This window comes from Abrus precatorius, unplaced genomic scaffold (genome assembly GCF_003935025.1).
Source record: "Abrus precatorius isolate BTA unplaced genomic scaffold, Abrus_2018 Scaffold3, whole genome shotgun sequence".
Taxonomy (NCBI): Eukaryota; Viridiplantae; Streptophyta; class Magnoliopsida; order Fabales; family Fabaceae; genus Abrus; species Abrus precatorius.
This window is the reverse complement of record NW_020874373.1, coordinates 11,638,076-11,656,607: the sequence shown is the minus strand read 5'-3', so window position 1 is coordinate 11,656,607 and position 18,532 is coordinate 11,638,076. Positions and strand designations below refer to the sequence as shown.

General features: G+C 28.3%; 1 protein-coding gene across 1 annotated transcript; it reads left to right on the top strand.

The window, feature by feature from the left end:
* The first annotated feature begins 13,100 nt into the window (after nt 1–13,100).
* Nucleotides 13,101–16,449, top strand: LOC113862837 (protein STRICTOSIDINE SYNTHASE-LIKE 10). Its single transcript, XM_027496078.1, has 3 exons — nt 13,101–13,475; nt 14,741–15,004; nt 15,489–16,449. The coding sequence occupies exons 1-3, from the start codon at nt 13,192–13,194 to the stop codon at nt 16,054–16,056; spliced, it is 1,116 nt and encodes a 371-aa protein (XP_027351879.1). The 5' UTR covers nt 13,101–13,191; the 3' UTR covers nt 16,057–16,449.
* The last annotated feature ends 2,083 nt before the right edge of the window (nt 16,450–18,532 follow it).

Below are 18,532 nucleotides of genomic sequence, written 5' to 3'. Positions count from 1 at the left end.
TAGGGTTAGAGGTGTACTTTTCTCCAAAAAAATGAAGAGGCCGTGAAAAGGAGGAAGTGAAGTTAATGGAGGCTATGGTTGAGTGATGATAGGTTGAGGAGGAGAAACTGTTGAGAGTAATGGGTTGAGGGAGAAAAGTTTTCAGGGTTAAGGATATGGTTTAAGGGAGAGGTAAAAGAAATTTAGAGAGGAAATAAATTATTTTTTGTTGGGGATGAGTTGAAGGGACGAACTTCTATGGATGAGAATAGTGAGTTGAGAGAGGAAAGAAAGTGGTGAGAAAAAAAACTTCAATGGTGGATTTAAAATGTTGAAGATGATTAAAAGAAGGTTTCAATGGCTTTATTGTATAAAACATATATTCATGGTGTGAATGTGCTTGAATATACATTAAAAATTCATAAAATGCATAAGAAACTTACTTGAAGTTCTTGGACTCTTGCTTCCTTCTTCTCCTTCTTTTTTTCTCTATCTCAAAAATGTCTCATCTCAAATTTTTCTGGCCTTCCTTTATCTCACTTTCCTCTATGGTTTTATTCCCCTATTTTTCTTTTAGGATTTTTCACAAAAGTCCAAAAATTCTGAATTTTTCCTTTTTCATGTATAAAGTAAGTATTGCTTTATAGGTAAAATTATTTGCAATGTTTCATTTTCCAATTTTGAAGTCAAATATGAATTTTTTCATTTTGTTAAAGTAAACTTTAATTTTCTTAAAACATTTTGTTCTTATTCTCTTTTTATAAAAAATAAATTCAAAATTTTAAAAAAATAAAACATGAATTTTTAAACAAAATTTGAGTATTCACACTCTTCCTTTTATATATATATATATATATGCATAATTTAATGCTTTTCGTATTTTAAGAGTTGTATTGATTCAATAGTAATAATAGTATTTTAATTCACATTGTTCTTTCTCACTTTGTGCTCATTTTCTTTCTTTAACCCTTACTGCTCATATACTTTTATGGTAGTAGAGCTTGATTTATTACTATGACATTAGGCATTGTAGGATCCTCCCTAACCACTTTGCAACTACTATGAATCTCTATCATATCAAATTGGATGATGAAATTTTTTTCACATGGAAACAACAAGTGCCGAGAATCATCATGTAAAGGTTTATATGTGAAAAAGATGAAAGAGAAAATTTAAAAAAATATATCTCTCAAATGAAGATTCAATCAAAGAAAAAGTAGTAAATTTGCAAAATGAGAGCAACAAGACCAATTGATCTTAACATTGCTTATTGCCTCTACATGAGAACTTCAATATACTTGAAATGCTATATGATTCCACCTAGTACCATGACTCTTATGCAATAAATTATGTCACACTAGGTTGCAACAATATATATGATAAAACTACTTATAATAGAAATATCAGGCTTCAAGTTATAAATAGAGAAGTTACAAATATTCAACATATTGATAACTCTTTCTTTTCATCTCATTTATGCAATAAGCTTCTCTTTTTACACAATTTACTTTATATTCAAAAAAATTTAAAGAATTTTTAAAATGTTTCTCAATTTGCTAAGGACAATAATTTTTAATTTGAGTTTCATGCTTAATCATGTTTTGTCAAAACTCAGAGAACCCATAAAATGGTTCTTGCATGGAAGCTTAAAAATGTTATAAATGCATTTGACAACATCCAATTATTTGCCTCTCCTTTTGTTCAATTTGTCAATAATAGTGTTTGTACTTTTTACAAACTTATTGTTATTAATTCTTGCACTAACAATCATATATTTTTTATGCATCCTCTTTGTACTTTGTAATACTACTAGAATAGACAAAAATATTTCCATGTATGAATTATGACTTAATAGGCTAGGTCATGTTGCCTTTAAAATTGTATTGTTCTTAAGAAATATCTTTACATATTGATCTTTCTCAAATTCCTATTATGTGTAAATATTATGCTATGGGTAAGTCTTACAAATTACCTTTCTCTACTAAATTCATTACTCAACTTCAATTAGTTTACTATGATATTTGGGATCCATTCTTTCATTCTTCTATAATGACAGTATGTATTGTATTCATTTTATTGATACATATTATAAATTTACTTAGATTTACATGTTACAAAATAAATCTTAAAACATTGAATGTTTTTTACAATTTCAAAAACTTATTGAGAAAGAAATTGGTCATAAAATCAAGACTTTTCAATTAAATAATGGTAAAGAATACATTTCTTTATCCAAAATTCTTATTGTAAATGACATTCACCATAGGTTTAGTTGTAATTATACACATAAGAAGAATTGAGCTACTAAGAGAAAAACACATGCATATCATTGAAATAGATCCACGGCATATTTTACAAGAAGCATTTCAAGTAAAAACTTACATATTATATCATTAATAGATTGCCCACTCTCATATTACGTAATGTTAATCCTCTTGAAAAGCTCACTAGCATTACTCTAAATTATGCATAAATCAAGGTTTTTAGTTGTGTTTACTACCTTTGCCTAAGACCTTACAATAAGAATAAGCTACAATTTAGATATGGATAATTATTGGCTATAGTCGGTCTCATAAGGGTTATCTCTACTTATTTTCCATTAGCAAAACCTTTGTTTCAATACATGTTCAATTTGATGAACACATATTTCTCTTTGCTACCAAAAACTTTTTTAATCCTTTTATTGATACATCTCATTCTTCTCTTGTTACTCAACACATTCCTTCTATTCCTGTTATTTATGTATCTAAGAGGCTTGCCACTTTAACAAATGATCCTCTTATTGATCCACCAACACCAATACCTCCTCAACCTATTACTTCTTCACCAACTTCTAGTACCATAACAACAATTGATCCCTCACCCTCTACTACCAATACACATCAAATGCAAACCAAAAGCAAATCAAGAAATTTTAAACCTAAATCATATCAAGCACAACAAGTTGAATTCAAATATCAAGGTTTTGAACCTTTATTAACCAAAATTGCCCTCACTATTCTTCATTAGAAATTTACCATGGATCAAACGTATTTAACTCTTTTATAAACTAAAACATAGGAATTGGAACCTATGCCTACCAATATAAAAATTATAAGCTACAAATGGATCTTTAAAGTAAAAGGAATCTTGATGAAACTACTCTTATAACCTTGAGTCATGTTGTTAAGCCAACCACAATTAGAACTATTCTTACCCTAATTATATCTTAAATAGTGACTTATCTAAAGAAGTTTTTGTACAACAACCACTAGGCTATGTTTAAGGAGACAACTCTATGGCTTGCAAATTAAAAAAAGATTTTTATGGACTTAAACATGCTTTAAGATTGGTTTTAAAAACTACAATTTTTTTTTTTGAATCATGAGTTTACTAATATAAAAAGTGATAACTCTTTTTATATTAGTTTCACCAACACAACTACTTTAGTACTAGTGTATGTAGATGATATAATCATCACAAGTAGTAGTTTTTATATTTTGCACAAACTCATCTTATCCCTACATCATTCCTTTCCATTAAAGAATCTCATTCATCTTAACAATTTTTTTAGGTATTCAAGTTAAGTATCTTGCTTTTGGAGTTCTTCATTTATCTCTAGGAAATTATACTAATAACCTTCCCAAAGTCAACATGTCCAATATGAAGCTTATGCCAACTCCTATGGTCTCAAGTTATGATCATGAACCAACTGAGAATATAAGTCTTTATATATTAATGGTCAATGCCTTTCAATACATCACTTTTACCATACCTAAGATATCCTTTTCTATAAACAAAGTATGTCAATTCAAATACAATTCCAAAATATTTTATTGGAAGGTAGTTAAAAAATGCTAAAATCCCTAAAAGGAACATATGGTTATAGGCTTACTATGGTCAAATCACCCACATTGTTCATCTCAACTTTTTGTGAGTCAGATTGAAGATCTAATTTTAAAAGGGAATCTACATTAGACTACTTTGTTTTTCTAGATTCTAATATTACTTTATAGTCTTCAAAGAAACAACATATAGTCTTTAGATCCAATATTAAAGCTAAATATAAGAGTTTAGTTATTGTTATGGTTGAATTAGTTTAGATCAAAAATCTTTTAATTAAACTTCATCATTATGTTCAACAAACTCGAATTATTTTTTGTGATAATTGAACATTGTTCACTTGACTACAAATCCTATTCTACATTCTATAATTAAATATTTTGAAATTGACTTATTTTTTTAAGAAACAAAATTATAGTTCAAGAAATTGAAGTAAATCACATTCTACATGCCACTCAAATTGCTGATATTTTTACTAAAACTTTATCTCATAATTCCTTTTTAAATAGTAAATTCAAATTCATAGTTCATAATTATATATTTATGAGTTTAAGAAGATATATTTAGAATAATAATCATATTAAAGATAAAATTAATAAAAATATTTGTTTAGTTTTCAGTTAGTTCTTATATATATGTGACATTTCAAGTGAGAGGTGAGAGGTATTAATAATGGTCATTGACAAGAGTAGCAAGAGAGAGAAAAAAGTGGATATTAGATTAATAACATCAAATCTAAACTTTTTATTTTGATCTAATGGTCATTATTAATGTCTCTCACCTCTTATAATAACAAATTTCTCTTACTTAAAATGTTCCCTATTTATATATATATATATATATATATATATATATATATATAATAATATTGTTAGAATTATATTAATTCAATAATAATAATAATAATTTTTTATTTTGATATACATTATTCTCTTTTATTTTACACTCGTTTCCTTACTTTAGCTCCTTCTCCATAGATACTTTTACATCACAACTCATGAAATTTTAGTTAGTTTAGGATAATTTTTATATTAAAATCAATCAAATTTAAAACAAAGTTTGCTGTGTCTTTATATTTATTCCCAATATAAGCATTAAGAAAACTCCTAATATCAATTCTTTAGATTGTTTTTACCTGAGATAAAAAGTTTAAATGCCCTTGTAAACATAATAATGCAATAACCCAAAAAGATTGTACGAAATAACCTCAATTTTATTTTTTTTACCATAAACTAAATGTCTTAAACTATAGCTTCATACACTAACTTCGAATGGGGTTAGTGTTAATAACATTATATCTTTTTTAAATAAAAAAAAAACTACAATTACTTCACTTATAGGTTTTGTGTTCGTTACTTTTAAAAATAGGAGGTATGTGCATGTTTGTATACCAAGACTTAAATATATTTTAATCCTCATAAATATAATTATATATTTTTAATAATTAATTTTGCATAATTTATCCCTATAAATTTTTTAAATGGTTATTATTATCATTTAATAATAATACATGATATCTTAAGATATTGTGACATCATTAATAAATTGTAATAATAAATATTTAAAATTTATCTTTACTTTTTCTATGCTTAGCTTTGATTAATATATATTTTTAATTGTTTTATTAAATTTTTTAACAAACGGGTGTAGCGCACTAAAGTGATGCAAGGTATCACAGTTCTTGTTTGATAAAAATCTAAAGCTTATTGATTCGCAGACAGCAATGGCCAACCATGAGGACGATTAATCACAAAGGTTTAGATAAATTTTCAGAAAATCCACCGTAAAAACAAGAAAGAAGCACAAAGGGCTGTAGCTGAACAGGAAGAAAAGAAAAGAAATGGAAGGAGTTGTTGCTGAAAGTGATTGAACCTAACTCTACGTTAAAGAAGCATCAGAGGAATGGACAAAATTTATATCACAGAAGAGGGAAGAGAACACTGCCAAAAGACAAGAATGTGAGCGTGGTTGAACAGAACTACACAAATGACTTTTATTTGTTTGTAAGAATAATTTTTTATTTGAGATGTGTGTTTAGTTTAATTTATTTTAAAAATAATTACTATTTTTTAAACAAATTAAAAATTAGTTTTCCAAAAAATCCATTTCCATATATACTTCAACAACTCATTAGAAATTATTCCAATGATAAATAATTTTGAAATATGCCCTCAAGCTTCAGACCTGCATATTATCTTGTGGACAAGAATATTATTTTATTTCATTAATATTATATATACATATATGAAACCCACACATGTGAAAAGTTATTTATAATTTCAGTTTTTAATTTTTTAAAAGTTACTTAAAGCAGTTTCTCAAAGTAATTATACATTTTAAAAAATAATTTTTTTTCTACTAACAGAAACTTAAACAACATATTAATTTTCTTAAAATTATTTTTTCAAAATAAAGTTAAGTTTTCATAAAAGAAAATGAAACAAACAGGTCCTACATTTGACTCAAATTTCCTTTAAACAAAGAAGTCCTAAAAAATACTTCAAAAGCTTTTTAATTATTATCTACACTAGTTTTTTTTTTTTCACCGCCATGCATTAGTTGTTAAAATGAATTCTATTTTTTAGTAAAATAATAATTAAATCCACTTTTTGAATAATTAATTAAAAATATTTTATATGATTATTTTTAAATTTAATAAAATTTATTTAAAAAAAAGGTAAATAAATAAATATTTTATTGTATTAAACAAAAAAAAGTTATAAAAAATTAAAATCAAAATCAAAATTAAAGATATATACATAATATGAAAAAATCAATCTTAAAAATATTTTTGTTTTGGTTTTTGTTAACCAACTAGCTTAAAAGCTCAACAAAACAATACCTAACCAATCACAGTAAGAAAACTTATATCATACTCGTCTTTAGAAAGAAGAGGAAGAAATTGAGTAGAGAAAACTAAATAAAAATTATAATAATAAAAATATTTTTATTTAAAAATTGGTATTTATAAATTATATGAAGGTTGACAATATTAAATAACAATAATTGATAAAAAAAAATATGAGTGTTTTAAAATATTTAAGTGAAAACAACTATAAATAATTTGAAAGAATAAAAAATTCAATAAAAATAATTCAGCATTATATTGAAGAGACATTAATTCTACAATTTAAAAAATGATAATTAAAAATGATAATTTTTAATTAAAACTCTATGTTAAGAGAAGAAATAAGTATAGTGTGGTCTTTTTTGTTATATAAAAATAGAATAATATTTTTAAATGGTATTTTGAATGAGAGGAAAGTTCTATATTCTATTATTCAAAAATCTTAAAAATGACTATCACTTATTAATAAAGAAAAAGTTATTTTGTTAGTTAATTAATATCTAAACTCACGAAATTGTATCTGTTTTAATTTTGTATAAATATGTTTCTGTTTTTTATTTTTTTAAATAAATATAAACTTTTTTTTAAGTATATCAGTTTTGAGTTCTCTTTGAATCAGAAGAATGGAATCACTTACTGATGTGACGATGACTGGAACCGCTTTTACAGGTACGAACTGTCTTATTGCGTTGGATAACTTCTTGCTTGGGAGCAGCTACTCTCGTACCACCTACAGGTACAGATAACTACCAGTAGATGAGCGCTTGAGTTCTCTTCTTAAGTTTCATTTCGTTTCGTCAGGGCCACTTCGTACTCGAGTCTTCTAGCCGGTTGTGTAGTGTAGCGGGAGGCGTGGGAGAGGAAAGAAATCTGAGTGTATAATCAATAGAGATAGATGCCCCTCCTTCAAGCTCTAATAATATATGTTTTGATTATGAAAAAAAATAAGTAACTAATTAATAGGTATTAATAGTAATATATATATATATATATATATATATATATCAAAGTATTTAAAGTGATATAAAGTTTAATGATTAAAAAGTTATATTATGATTAAAATCATTAATATATACTTTTACTTAAATATTCCTTAGACAACACACTACATATTCTTTACACCTTAACACCCATGCAAGATTCACAAATTTAGGTTACTGAATTGGCCTTTTGAGCACATGACTTCCTTCTAAGTTCCAGCCTAGATTGATTATAAAAATCAATACAAAACGCAACCAACAAATGAAACATTTCTTTATGCTTGCTATGTTCACCACAAATTCTCCTAAACTTGTGGTTCATGCACCTTATCTCTACTTTAGCTTTACATTTATTTACGGATTTTCTAGTATTTTAAGGGGTCCATTTGTGTGTGATTATTTTGTTTTAGTACATATATGTTGATGTGAAACAATTTTCGTAAAGTTAAACTCACTGCAATATATAAACCCACCTACCTGCCCATATACCCTGTAGCCAAAACAAACCTTGTCCTTAATGAGACCTGTTGGGACAATGTGGCTGTTTTGATTGTCCTTCTGGGAAACCATAGGGACATTATTTCAGAGTTTCAGTCCTCAAACATTGTTTATTTCCTTGGTTGTGGAATCTCATGCACTCAACAATGGGACTCGAGGCATGTCAATTATTTACTATAAACTTTCTTTTTTATAATAAAAACAAAGATATTAGCTTTTTTAAACAGGATATAAAATCATATATGATAATAATTATTTGATACCTTCTATGGGCTGCTGATTGCATGACGATTTCTTTATTCCTACTTATATAAACGGGTCCTTTCAAAGTAATAAGCAGATAATATTTTGTAAAGAAAAAAAATGAATGAATGCAGATTGGGCGATTCTTCTACCCCTTCAAAAAACTGAATACAATGGAAACTGAGTACATATATTACAGTGTAACAACGAGACCATAGATTGAAAAATCTAAAGTGATTTTTGCACAAATTGCCCAGCCATCTTTACCCCCTTTTTTCTTCTTTTTCTTTGTTTTGACTCAACTTGAAACATAGTGATTCTTGTTTCTTTGAAAGTTCGAATGCTTGTTTGATTTATAGTTAAACACTTCAAATGGTTTTAAGAGAGTAAATTAACAGCTAAAATAATCCAAGTATGATTTATAAGACAAAGTGAACGGCAGTAAGTTTTTATTTTTATTTTTTAAAAATCGATTATAGCCCAAACCCAATTAAGTTTATAATTTATTTGGATTATAGTAGTTGAATGGCAATGACTCAGCATTATATCCAAATCAGATAATTAATATTAAACGGATAAACTTTATATTAAATATGCTTAATGGCAGGAAACATTTTTCACTTTCATCGAACTCTGATTGAAAGACTATACGTGCAAACAAGCTCCTAATTGATGAGATAATTATAATTAATACACGGAGCTTTTCTTAATCTCCTGTCATCCAGAAAGAGAAAACTGAAAATGTGATGATGGCCAAATCTATCTCTTGAGCATATTAGAATAAAATGTTTAAGGAAAACAAGAAAAAAAAAGGGGGTTATTTTTTATTTTAAATAAATATTTTTCTCGTTTAAGTATTTATTTATAATACAAATATAATATATATATATATATATATATATATATAATTTATCAATCATAGTTATTTATTTTTATAACATTTTATAATTCTTAATTTAGAAATAAAAAATATAAACCAAGAAGAAAAGAATAATAAATGAAAAAAAAATATTTAGCTCCTCTCTCTCTCTCTCTCTCTCTCTCTCTCTCTCTCTATAAATTCATCCGTCCAAGCATTATCAACTGATCAAATACTTTTGGACGTTTGGTTCTGTTCTAGGCTTTTATTATTATAACACATTTACTTTTTGGTCAAAACTAAAAAGAATGATATCATTGATTCGTTTAGTCAAGGAAAAAAAAAGATGTCATGGATTCGCATGCATCATTTGGAACACGGGAAAGGTAAAAGAAAACTATGGGAGGAGAACTGTGAGAAAAAGAAAGGTGATATTTATTATTGATATCTTTTATGAACAATAGTAAAATATTACGTTATTTTTATCATTTTTCACAAGAATTAAATTAAATCTAAATAACATGTAATTCTATTTATGAAATTTTCATACTACTTAAATAAAGTAATATATTGAAAATTCATTGATAACCTTTAAATCTTAAAATATAAGATAAACTCTGCAACACCAGAAAGTCTGTGCTGTGTTCAGCTCCTAAAAACATTTGGTTGCTAGCTGATATTGCTGTAGTATCAATCTTTAGATTGTAGTTCCTCCTTTTCTTTTTATGCTTTCTGTTTTGTAACAAAAATGAAAAATGCAAATACAGTTAAAAACATTTCCATCTCAATCATAGAAATACAGTTTTTGTCTCATAAAATCTTTTTTTCTTTCCTCTTAATGCTCTCATTAGTCTTTGCTCTTGTTAGGCAAAACTAGAGAAACCTTTTTTTGGGTCGAAGCAAGAGAAACCTTTATACAAAACTAGGCTAGATTATGACTATATATGGACCTGTTCAAGTTAGCTAACGTGGGCTTTTTGAGTAACACGGGCTTTAGGTAAGCCCGTGTTGTTTTTCTGAAAGCTAATGAGTTGTTTAGTTTTTTTTATTTAAAAATTATCATTCTTATTATATTTTTTATTTTTAATTATTTAATAAAACAAAAAAAAAACATTTTTATTTTCCGTATAAATATTTAAAGTAATAATAATTTAATAATTAAAAATTTTAAAAAATTGAAATGAAAGTGCCGACGTATTAAGGTCAACAGAGTCCAGCGCAGTGCACGACAAAAATAGGCACAGCGAGAATCCCATGTAACCAGAGGTCATTTGATTTGTACACACGGAAAAACGTGCAAAGCAACATGATTCGTTTGGCTTTATTTTCAATAATTTTTTTATTTTCTTTTAACAAATAATATTTGCCACATGTTCAGCAACAAAAGAAATTAATTTTTTTAACACACAAGGACATATAAAATTATATAATAAAATTTTATTAAAAATATAAAACAACTTAAAATTCAAGTATAAATGATATTTAAATATTATACATTTTAATAAAAATATATTATTTTTATTTTTATTATATGTTTTTTAATATACATTAAAAAGTTATTTCAAAATAATAGCTTTGCTTGTAAACTAAAAAAGTACAGTATTATTTGAGGATTTTTTTTTATATGGTAAAAATTTAGCATAATGGCTAGAAATGCCCTTCTTGAATAGAAAAAAAAAAGAATATGGCCTTTTTGATGAATTAGAAGAATATGATTTTTTTTTTTTTTAAAATGTCAACATGTTTTTATGTGCTTGTAAAGTTCTTATATTTTAAAACTCACTAATAGTAATTTTAGGCTATAGAAATGAATTTTCACAATAAAATATAATTAATAGTGAATTTTGTGGCTGAAAATTTTGTTTTTTAACTAATAAAAAATTGTCAATGTCATTTTTTAGCAATAAAAATTGCTAATAATAATTTTTTCATTCATCAAGCCCTACTTATGACCTATAATTCAACAAATTCTTAAATATGTTAGACAAGGTTTATATCAATAAGCCTTTTATCAATGTTATCTTTAAAATACTCAAATATGCTTACTTTCTTATGAAAATCTTCTAATAAAAGGAAGATGAGATTATATATGAAATTGGAAAACTCACAAAAGATTGTTCAATTATAGTCTTTAAAAAGTTTTCATTTAAGCTTAAGGATACAAAGAGTTTTATTATTCCTCGCATCATAAAAAATCTAGCATTCATAAAGCTCTATGTGATTTAGGGGTAGATATTAACCTTATTCCCTATTATGTTTTTAAGAAATTTGAGATGCATAAACTTAACTGCTATGTCACTTCAACTCGTAAATATGTCAATTACTTATCCCAATGACATAATAAAAAATTTGCTTATGAATATTAAAGAGTTTATATTTTCTAAGGACTTTGTGGTGTTTAACATAGAAGAAGATGATGAAATCTTCATCATCATAGGGAGGCCTTTGTTAACCACTTTAAAGGTCATCATAGACGTTTAAGACGGAAATCTTACTCTCACTTTAAGGTTAGATAACAAGGAAGTCATTATTCAAATTTTCAATTCTTTAAAGTAGTAACCTCAAAGACTTATGTCTTCTTTTCAACATAATTTAACAGGATTGTCAAGCTCGTGACATTAAATAAGCAGTTGCAGAAATTAGCATATACCTTTCATTTCAACTTTACTCTCTTTTTTTTGTTTATTTTACATTTATTTTGTGTATTATTTTTCTAGGATGAGAATAAGCATACTAGGAGCTTAAAGGAATTGAAATGAAGAGAGTTTTTGATTATAAGACACGCTTCAAAATCTTCACAAGTCGTAAATATTTACCCAAAATCAAGATGTTCAAGTTGTAGCCCCCGGTGTTCTTTAAATAGAGTTTAGAATTTATAAGAGAGTACGGTCGTTACCTCTAAAAGATATGTTTTATCTATTATAAAGATATAACATATCTAACGATAATATATGATTTACTAAATTTAAAATACAAACTCTTCTTTCACTAGTTCTTAAAAAAATCCCCACTTTGGATGTACCAGAAGAGGAGTATGATTATATACACTAATATGCACAACTCGAAATATTGGCATGTTTATCCTATTTTCCATCAAATCGTGCCTAAAAAACCTTAATAATTCATTAGAGCTTTTAACATGCTGAATTGCAATAATCAATGAAATAATCAATGCAAAACTTATTCAGATAACAATCAAGTGCATAAATATCAACTACAAAAATATATCAAAAAACGGACTCATCAACTTTACATTACTCACATGGAAGATGGAATATGTGTTTATTTAGCTCCTAATGTTCAACAAATGCCTTTTAAAGCTATCATTTATTTATATTTGATAAATTTACTTGATACGATCAAATCTAACATATAGTAAAATGTCATTTATTTAATAACTAAATAGCAATATTAACAAGTGACAAGATCATAATACTTTCATCACTTGTTATAACTAAATAAATCAAAATTTTAATTATATTTTTGTAATTAATTATAACGTGATCAAATTAAGTAAATATTAAATATAATAATTCATTTTAATTATTATATATTAAAATTTCATTTAAATTAATAAATAAATCAAGAATAAGTAATTGAATAAAACTAATTAGAAATTGTAAGAAATACAAAGCTATTATAATGTAATTTAAAATAATGTTTACTAATAAACAATTTTAGTTTTTATATTATAAAAAATAGTATTAACTTACGTTAATTAAAAATAAAACATCTACGTATAAGAGATACTACTCATTGAACCAGCAATATTAATCCATAAATTTATTTTAAAAAATTAATTCTTTATTTTCTGATTTTACAAACAAGCTTATTTAAATAAGTTTTCTTGTTTTTTCAAAGTACTAGAGATTGAAGCGTGGAGGAGGGACAAAGAAACAGAACACGCAAAACTCTGGTTGGTTCCATCAGCATTGACTTGAACTTGCACAGTACTTCTAGTTATGAACTCAAGCGTCATCGTTGCTGCAACAGTGCTTGCACTATGCGCTATCACCTTCGCCTTGTTCAACCCACGAGCCCTGTTTTCACCGCCTCCTATTCATGGATCCAAGGACCAACTGCACGCTTCTCAGATACTCCACGTCACCGGAGCCGTTGGACCGGAGAGTCTCGTTTTCGACGGTGACGGCGGTGGGCCTTACACCGGCGTCGCCGATGGCCGGATTCTCAAGTGGGAAGGGGAAGAACGAGGTTGGACTGAATTTGCTGTTACCAGTTTCAATAGGTAACATGTTAGTCAATTACTACTAACAGCCCTTTTGTGTTTCTATTTGTTTTATCGTTGTTTTTTAGGTTTCATGTTATTGTGTTCATGAGAATTCAATTGGGTCGGTAGTTCTTGGACGTTTATTGATTTTTGAGGATGAAAGTTTGGATTTTTTTATTTTTTTTTCTTTTTGGCGTTTTGGTAGTTGAGTGTGAAGTTTGGATGCCTAGTTTTTGGATTTGAGAATAGGTGGTTGGATTGAGTCATTGAAAATTTTGTAATTTTTTACTATTTTTAACGTGTACTTGTTATTTGGTTTCGCATGCAATGTAAGACCATATAGAGATATATGATAGTTGCATCATTAATGCCTCGCTAAATCGAGGAGTAAGGTTCGGGGCTGAGGTTCTGAGCTAATTATTCTCTTGAAGAAAGGTTTATTCTCAGCATTAATTGTTATTGAGTGTTTAGCAAAGAAATGTGCAGGTTGTTGAGTGTGAAGCACCCTGTGTTTTAGCAGCAAAATGAATTTGGATTCTGGACAAAATTTAGATGCAGTTCCTTAACTGCTTTTGGAAAAAATTAAAATTAACGTTTTATCTTGATAAAAGTTTTGCATTTAATATTGTTGTGTGTTACTCGGGTGAAACTTTACTTTGATTGGCAAACAACACCGATAACACTTAAGCAATTGCACTTAAGTTTTGTCCTATGGTTTTCCCAAATAATTCAAACCGAAAGGGTCGAGGAGAATAGATATCTTCTTTAGCAGCATTATTTAATTTGCAAACCTTTGATTCCCATTTTGGAAGATTGGAGACTTGCTCTAACACATTGATCATTATGTCCATCCTATATGCTTTGTGGGAAATTCTGCCTGGTTGGTTTTGCATCATAGTAGGTGCATGGGTTTAATTCCAAGAGGCAGGAGGAGTGGTTAAAAAATAAAATAAAATTGCATGCATTCTCTGCCTTTAGCTCCAAGTGGCCATAGTATTGTTTGAGCATGAATACCTTCCTGTCTGTTTTACTAACTCTTTCAAATTGTGCATGAATGATTGTACCAATTAGTATTCTGATGAAATGATGATAAACAATTTTCTGTCCTTTTTTCCGTTGACTTCAAGTTTAAATTAACATTGTTTTTAATCAGAGGAGATTTGCAACATTGACACATGCTGATAATTTTGTTTAAACATCAGGACAGTAGATCTAATTCATACTTATTTCTCTTAGGATAATGTTCTTTTGAAATTAATGAGTTTAATGGTCTGATTTTCAAGGTTGGCCTGTGTACATCCATTTGCGCTGGAGTTGGAACATGTTTGTGGGAGGCCACTAGGACTGAGGTTTGATAAGAAAAGTGGAGATCTGTACATTGCTGATGCCTACCTTGGCCTAAAAGTAGTAGGACCTACAGGGGGTTTGGCCATGGATGTGGTAACAGAAGTTGAAGGTCAGCCCTTGCAATTTACCAATGACATGGACATCAGTGAAGATGAAGATGTCATATACTTCAGTGATTCAAGCACAATGTTCCAGAGAAGGTAAGTTCAGCACAAACTCGCACCTTCTTTCTACAGTGAAAGTGTGCCTGCATTTCCTTAATTAGTAGTCCTTGTGATTTTACACTGTACTGTCTCTTCATTGTATAAAATAAAATAAAATAAAAAATAAAATGTTTCCTTACTAAGATGAAATATCCTGGTTTGGAATGTTGGAATTTTCTTTATTAACAAAGTATTAATCACCTGTTCTGTTGTTCAAGTCAAATAAAAACTGAATGCTTAAAGTTTGAAAAAAATAATATTCATCAAATTTGCCTTTTTTCCCCCTTAAACCTATGTAGATAATGTTTGCTGTTCTAATTTCCAGCAAGATGATCTTTTGTTCATTTACATCTTCTAACACTTTGAGGGAATACTACTAGTCCTAGAAGATGTGTATGGAACTAAAATATTTAAGTACTAATAGAAAAACTTTTATTTGCAGAGAATTTTTCATCTAAACTTTGGCCTTTTTTGTGTGCAGGGAATTTATGCTTGTACTCCTTAGTGGAGACAAAACTGGCCGGTTAATGAAATATGACAAACTAACAAAAAAAGTAACAGTTTTATTACGCAACCTTGCTTTTGCCAATGGTGTTGCTTTAAGCAAAGATGGCTCATTTGTTCTGGTAGCAGAAACTACTTCTTTCAGGATCTTGCGGCTTTGGCTTCGAGGACCTAACGCTGGCGAAGTGGATACTTTTGCAGTTGTACCTGGTTTTCCAGACAATATTAGACGAAATTCAGAAGGGCAGTTCTGGGTAGCCCTTCATGCAAAAGGAAGTCCTTTTGCAAAGTGGCTTTCTTCAAATCCATGGGCAGGAAAGACACTGCTAAAGCTTGGATTTAACATCAAGCAGTTGCACTCGTCATTTGCCGGGTGGAAGCCTCATGCCACTGCTGTAAAGCTAAGTGATAAAGGAGAGATTTTAGAAGTCTTGGAAGATTATGAAGGAAAAACCTTGAAGTTCATCAGTGAAGTGGAAGAGAGAGATGGGAAACTTTGGATTGCATCAGTGTTGATGCCTTTCATTGGCATTTATAGTTTATGAGAGTGCATCGAAGATAAGATGGTTTTTGAATTACCGCTTATAATATCATGAAGTGCAGTCGTTTATGCAGATTATGTAGGATTTTGAATTACTTTGGATGATTGAGTATGCTAGTTTTCGTATGGAAGTTGTGTTCATTCTAATAAAGCAACCCTTTCTACTTAAAGGGAAGAACAAAACAGCTCTGAAGAATTCATTCAAATCTTCGCGTACCCGGCAGGCTGAACCAATTGTTATAAACAAAGATTAGAAATGGAAATTAAAAAAAAAACTATTGAACTGAATAAAAATTACAGAAAATAAGAGAAATCTCTCCTCAAAGGATTTCTCTCCACAAAGGATTTTTCCTTTCTTACTAAGAGCATAGTTCCACATGCAAATGATACAAGATTGACGGAAACCTCTAACCTTACGTTCTCCTATTTCTTTTAACTCTCTTTTTAGTTATTATAAGTCCTTAACTCCTAAGATTGCTGTGTGCAGTTATGTTAGCATTCACCACCAGCATTTTAAAAATAGTTCAAATCATTTTCGTCCGAACTTCATACATATGTTTATGAAATTACACTTACTAAATAGGTGTTCATGTTCTCATTGCAGTGAAAAAGAGGACTAGGAAGCACGGATACTTCAAAACAGTGCCTGTATATATCTATGTTTTGTGCCGTATTCATGCTTCCTAGACCAAAACACCATTTGACCAGAAAATTAGCGTATTTGTGTCGAATACGCGTTTATGTTTAAGACTACATAAATACTTTTACTTTTATTTTTATTGTTTTAAAAACTTTTTTAAAATCAATAATGAGAATACATGTCTTATTAGACCAGAACACCATTGGGATATATGCATTATATATCTTATATATAATCCTCCCTCCCCTTACCCCAGAAAAAAATATCATTGAATCCGATGATCACCATGTTTCAGGCCAATCCTTATTCCTTGCTTCTAAGTCTCAGTATCCCCTTTTCATTGTGATGATGGTTAAAATTAACACTTCAAACTGTCGTTTTATATCAACACATTGGGGGAATGGGGAACATGGCATAGGAAGCATGGCAGAGGAGGAAGATTGGCGATGCAGAGCAAGAAGCCTTTTTTTCTTTCAACAGAAGCCTATTTAATATAAAGAAAAATGCCAGAGGTTGAGGCTTTGTGAAGTAGTACTTTAAATTTATATGACAAATGTTTATATGCGGATGATTTACTCATAAACCAAACATAACCAAATAAATACCTTGAGTATGTGTTTGGACGAAAAATTTTGAGGTGATGTACTTTTTAAAATGATTTATATTAAATATTTTGTTTGCATATTAAATAAAGGTGCTTTTAAAATTCTGAGCATTTTAAATGAGTATTTTTTCTTAACTAGGAGTGAATTTGAAAATCCACCATTAGAGAGGAGATTTTTAAAATTATCTCTTAATATTTCCACGTTCTTTCTCCTACTAATCTTCTATATCCCACAATTACTAAGCATAGAGAGAATTGAAAGAGATTTTCTCACAAATCACTATTTCACAAAACTGAATAATTTTATTACAATATCAAGACCTAGAAAATAAACTTCATTACATTAGGTTAATTTCTTGCATCTATATAAGTTTTATTTTATAAATAACCATCCAAACAATCAATTTTATAAATGACAAGACTTACAATGCATGAATTCAAATTTTTATTATTAAAATTTGAAAAATATCCATCCAAAATATTGTAATTGAAAAATGACTTCAATATTTGGTTTAGTCTACCAAGCTTATTTTAAATTAAAAATAAATAAATCAAATTAGTTCATTTTGTAGGACTCTACCAACACCAAAAACGTGAGTGAAGTCAGTGTTTGAAGAATTGCTAAATTACGTTTAACATTGAGCATTAGTAGCTTATCTTTTACGGTACATTGTTAAAATGGTATTGATATTTGAGTATCATTTATTTGTTGGTGTGGTTAGGCTTTCTCAATGAATGAATATTTTAAAAAGTAAAAATAATAATGGAATGGTTGTTACGAAATTGGCGCATTTTAAGGATTGGAAGAAAATGGTAAGGTTGTTTGTTTGCATAGTGCGTATTGATGAGGAATGGTTGTTTGTTACGAGTACTTGTGGAATACATTGTTTGAATCGTTTTATGCATTCTCTTCCTTTCATTCATTTGTTTTGTTATGCGTCTCATCGTTCACATAGTTGCAATTCCATGAATAATTCACAAACTTAATGTCAACATTCAACACAAAATATTAATTTGTGTCAGTTACGACTCTTATCAAACATCACTACCAACACCATCAACTCAACTGCATGCATCCTTTATTACTAATCCACTTTAAGACATAATTAATCATTTATTTATTTATTATTATTACTATTTTATTAACCTCTCCAATATCTTACATCATAGAAATTTATATAAAATTAATTTTTGCTAAAAATTACAGAAGTAATGCATTAATGTCTTCATTCCTAT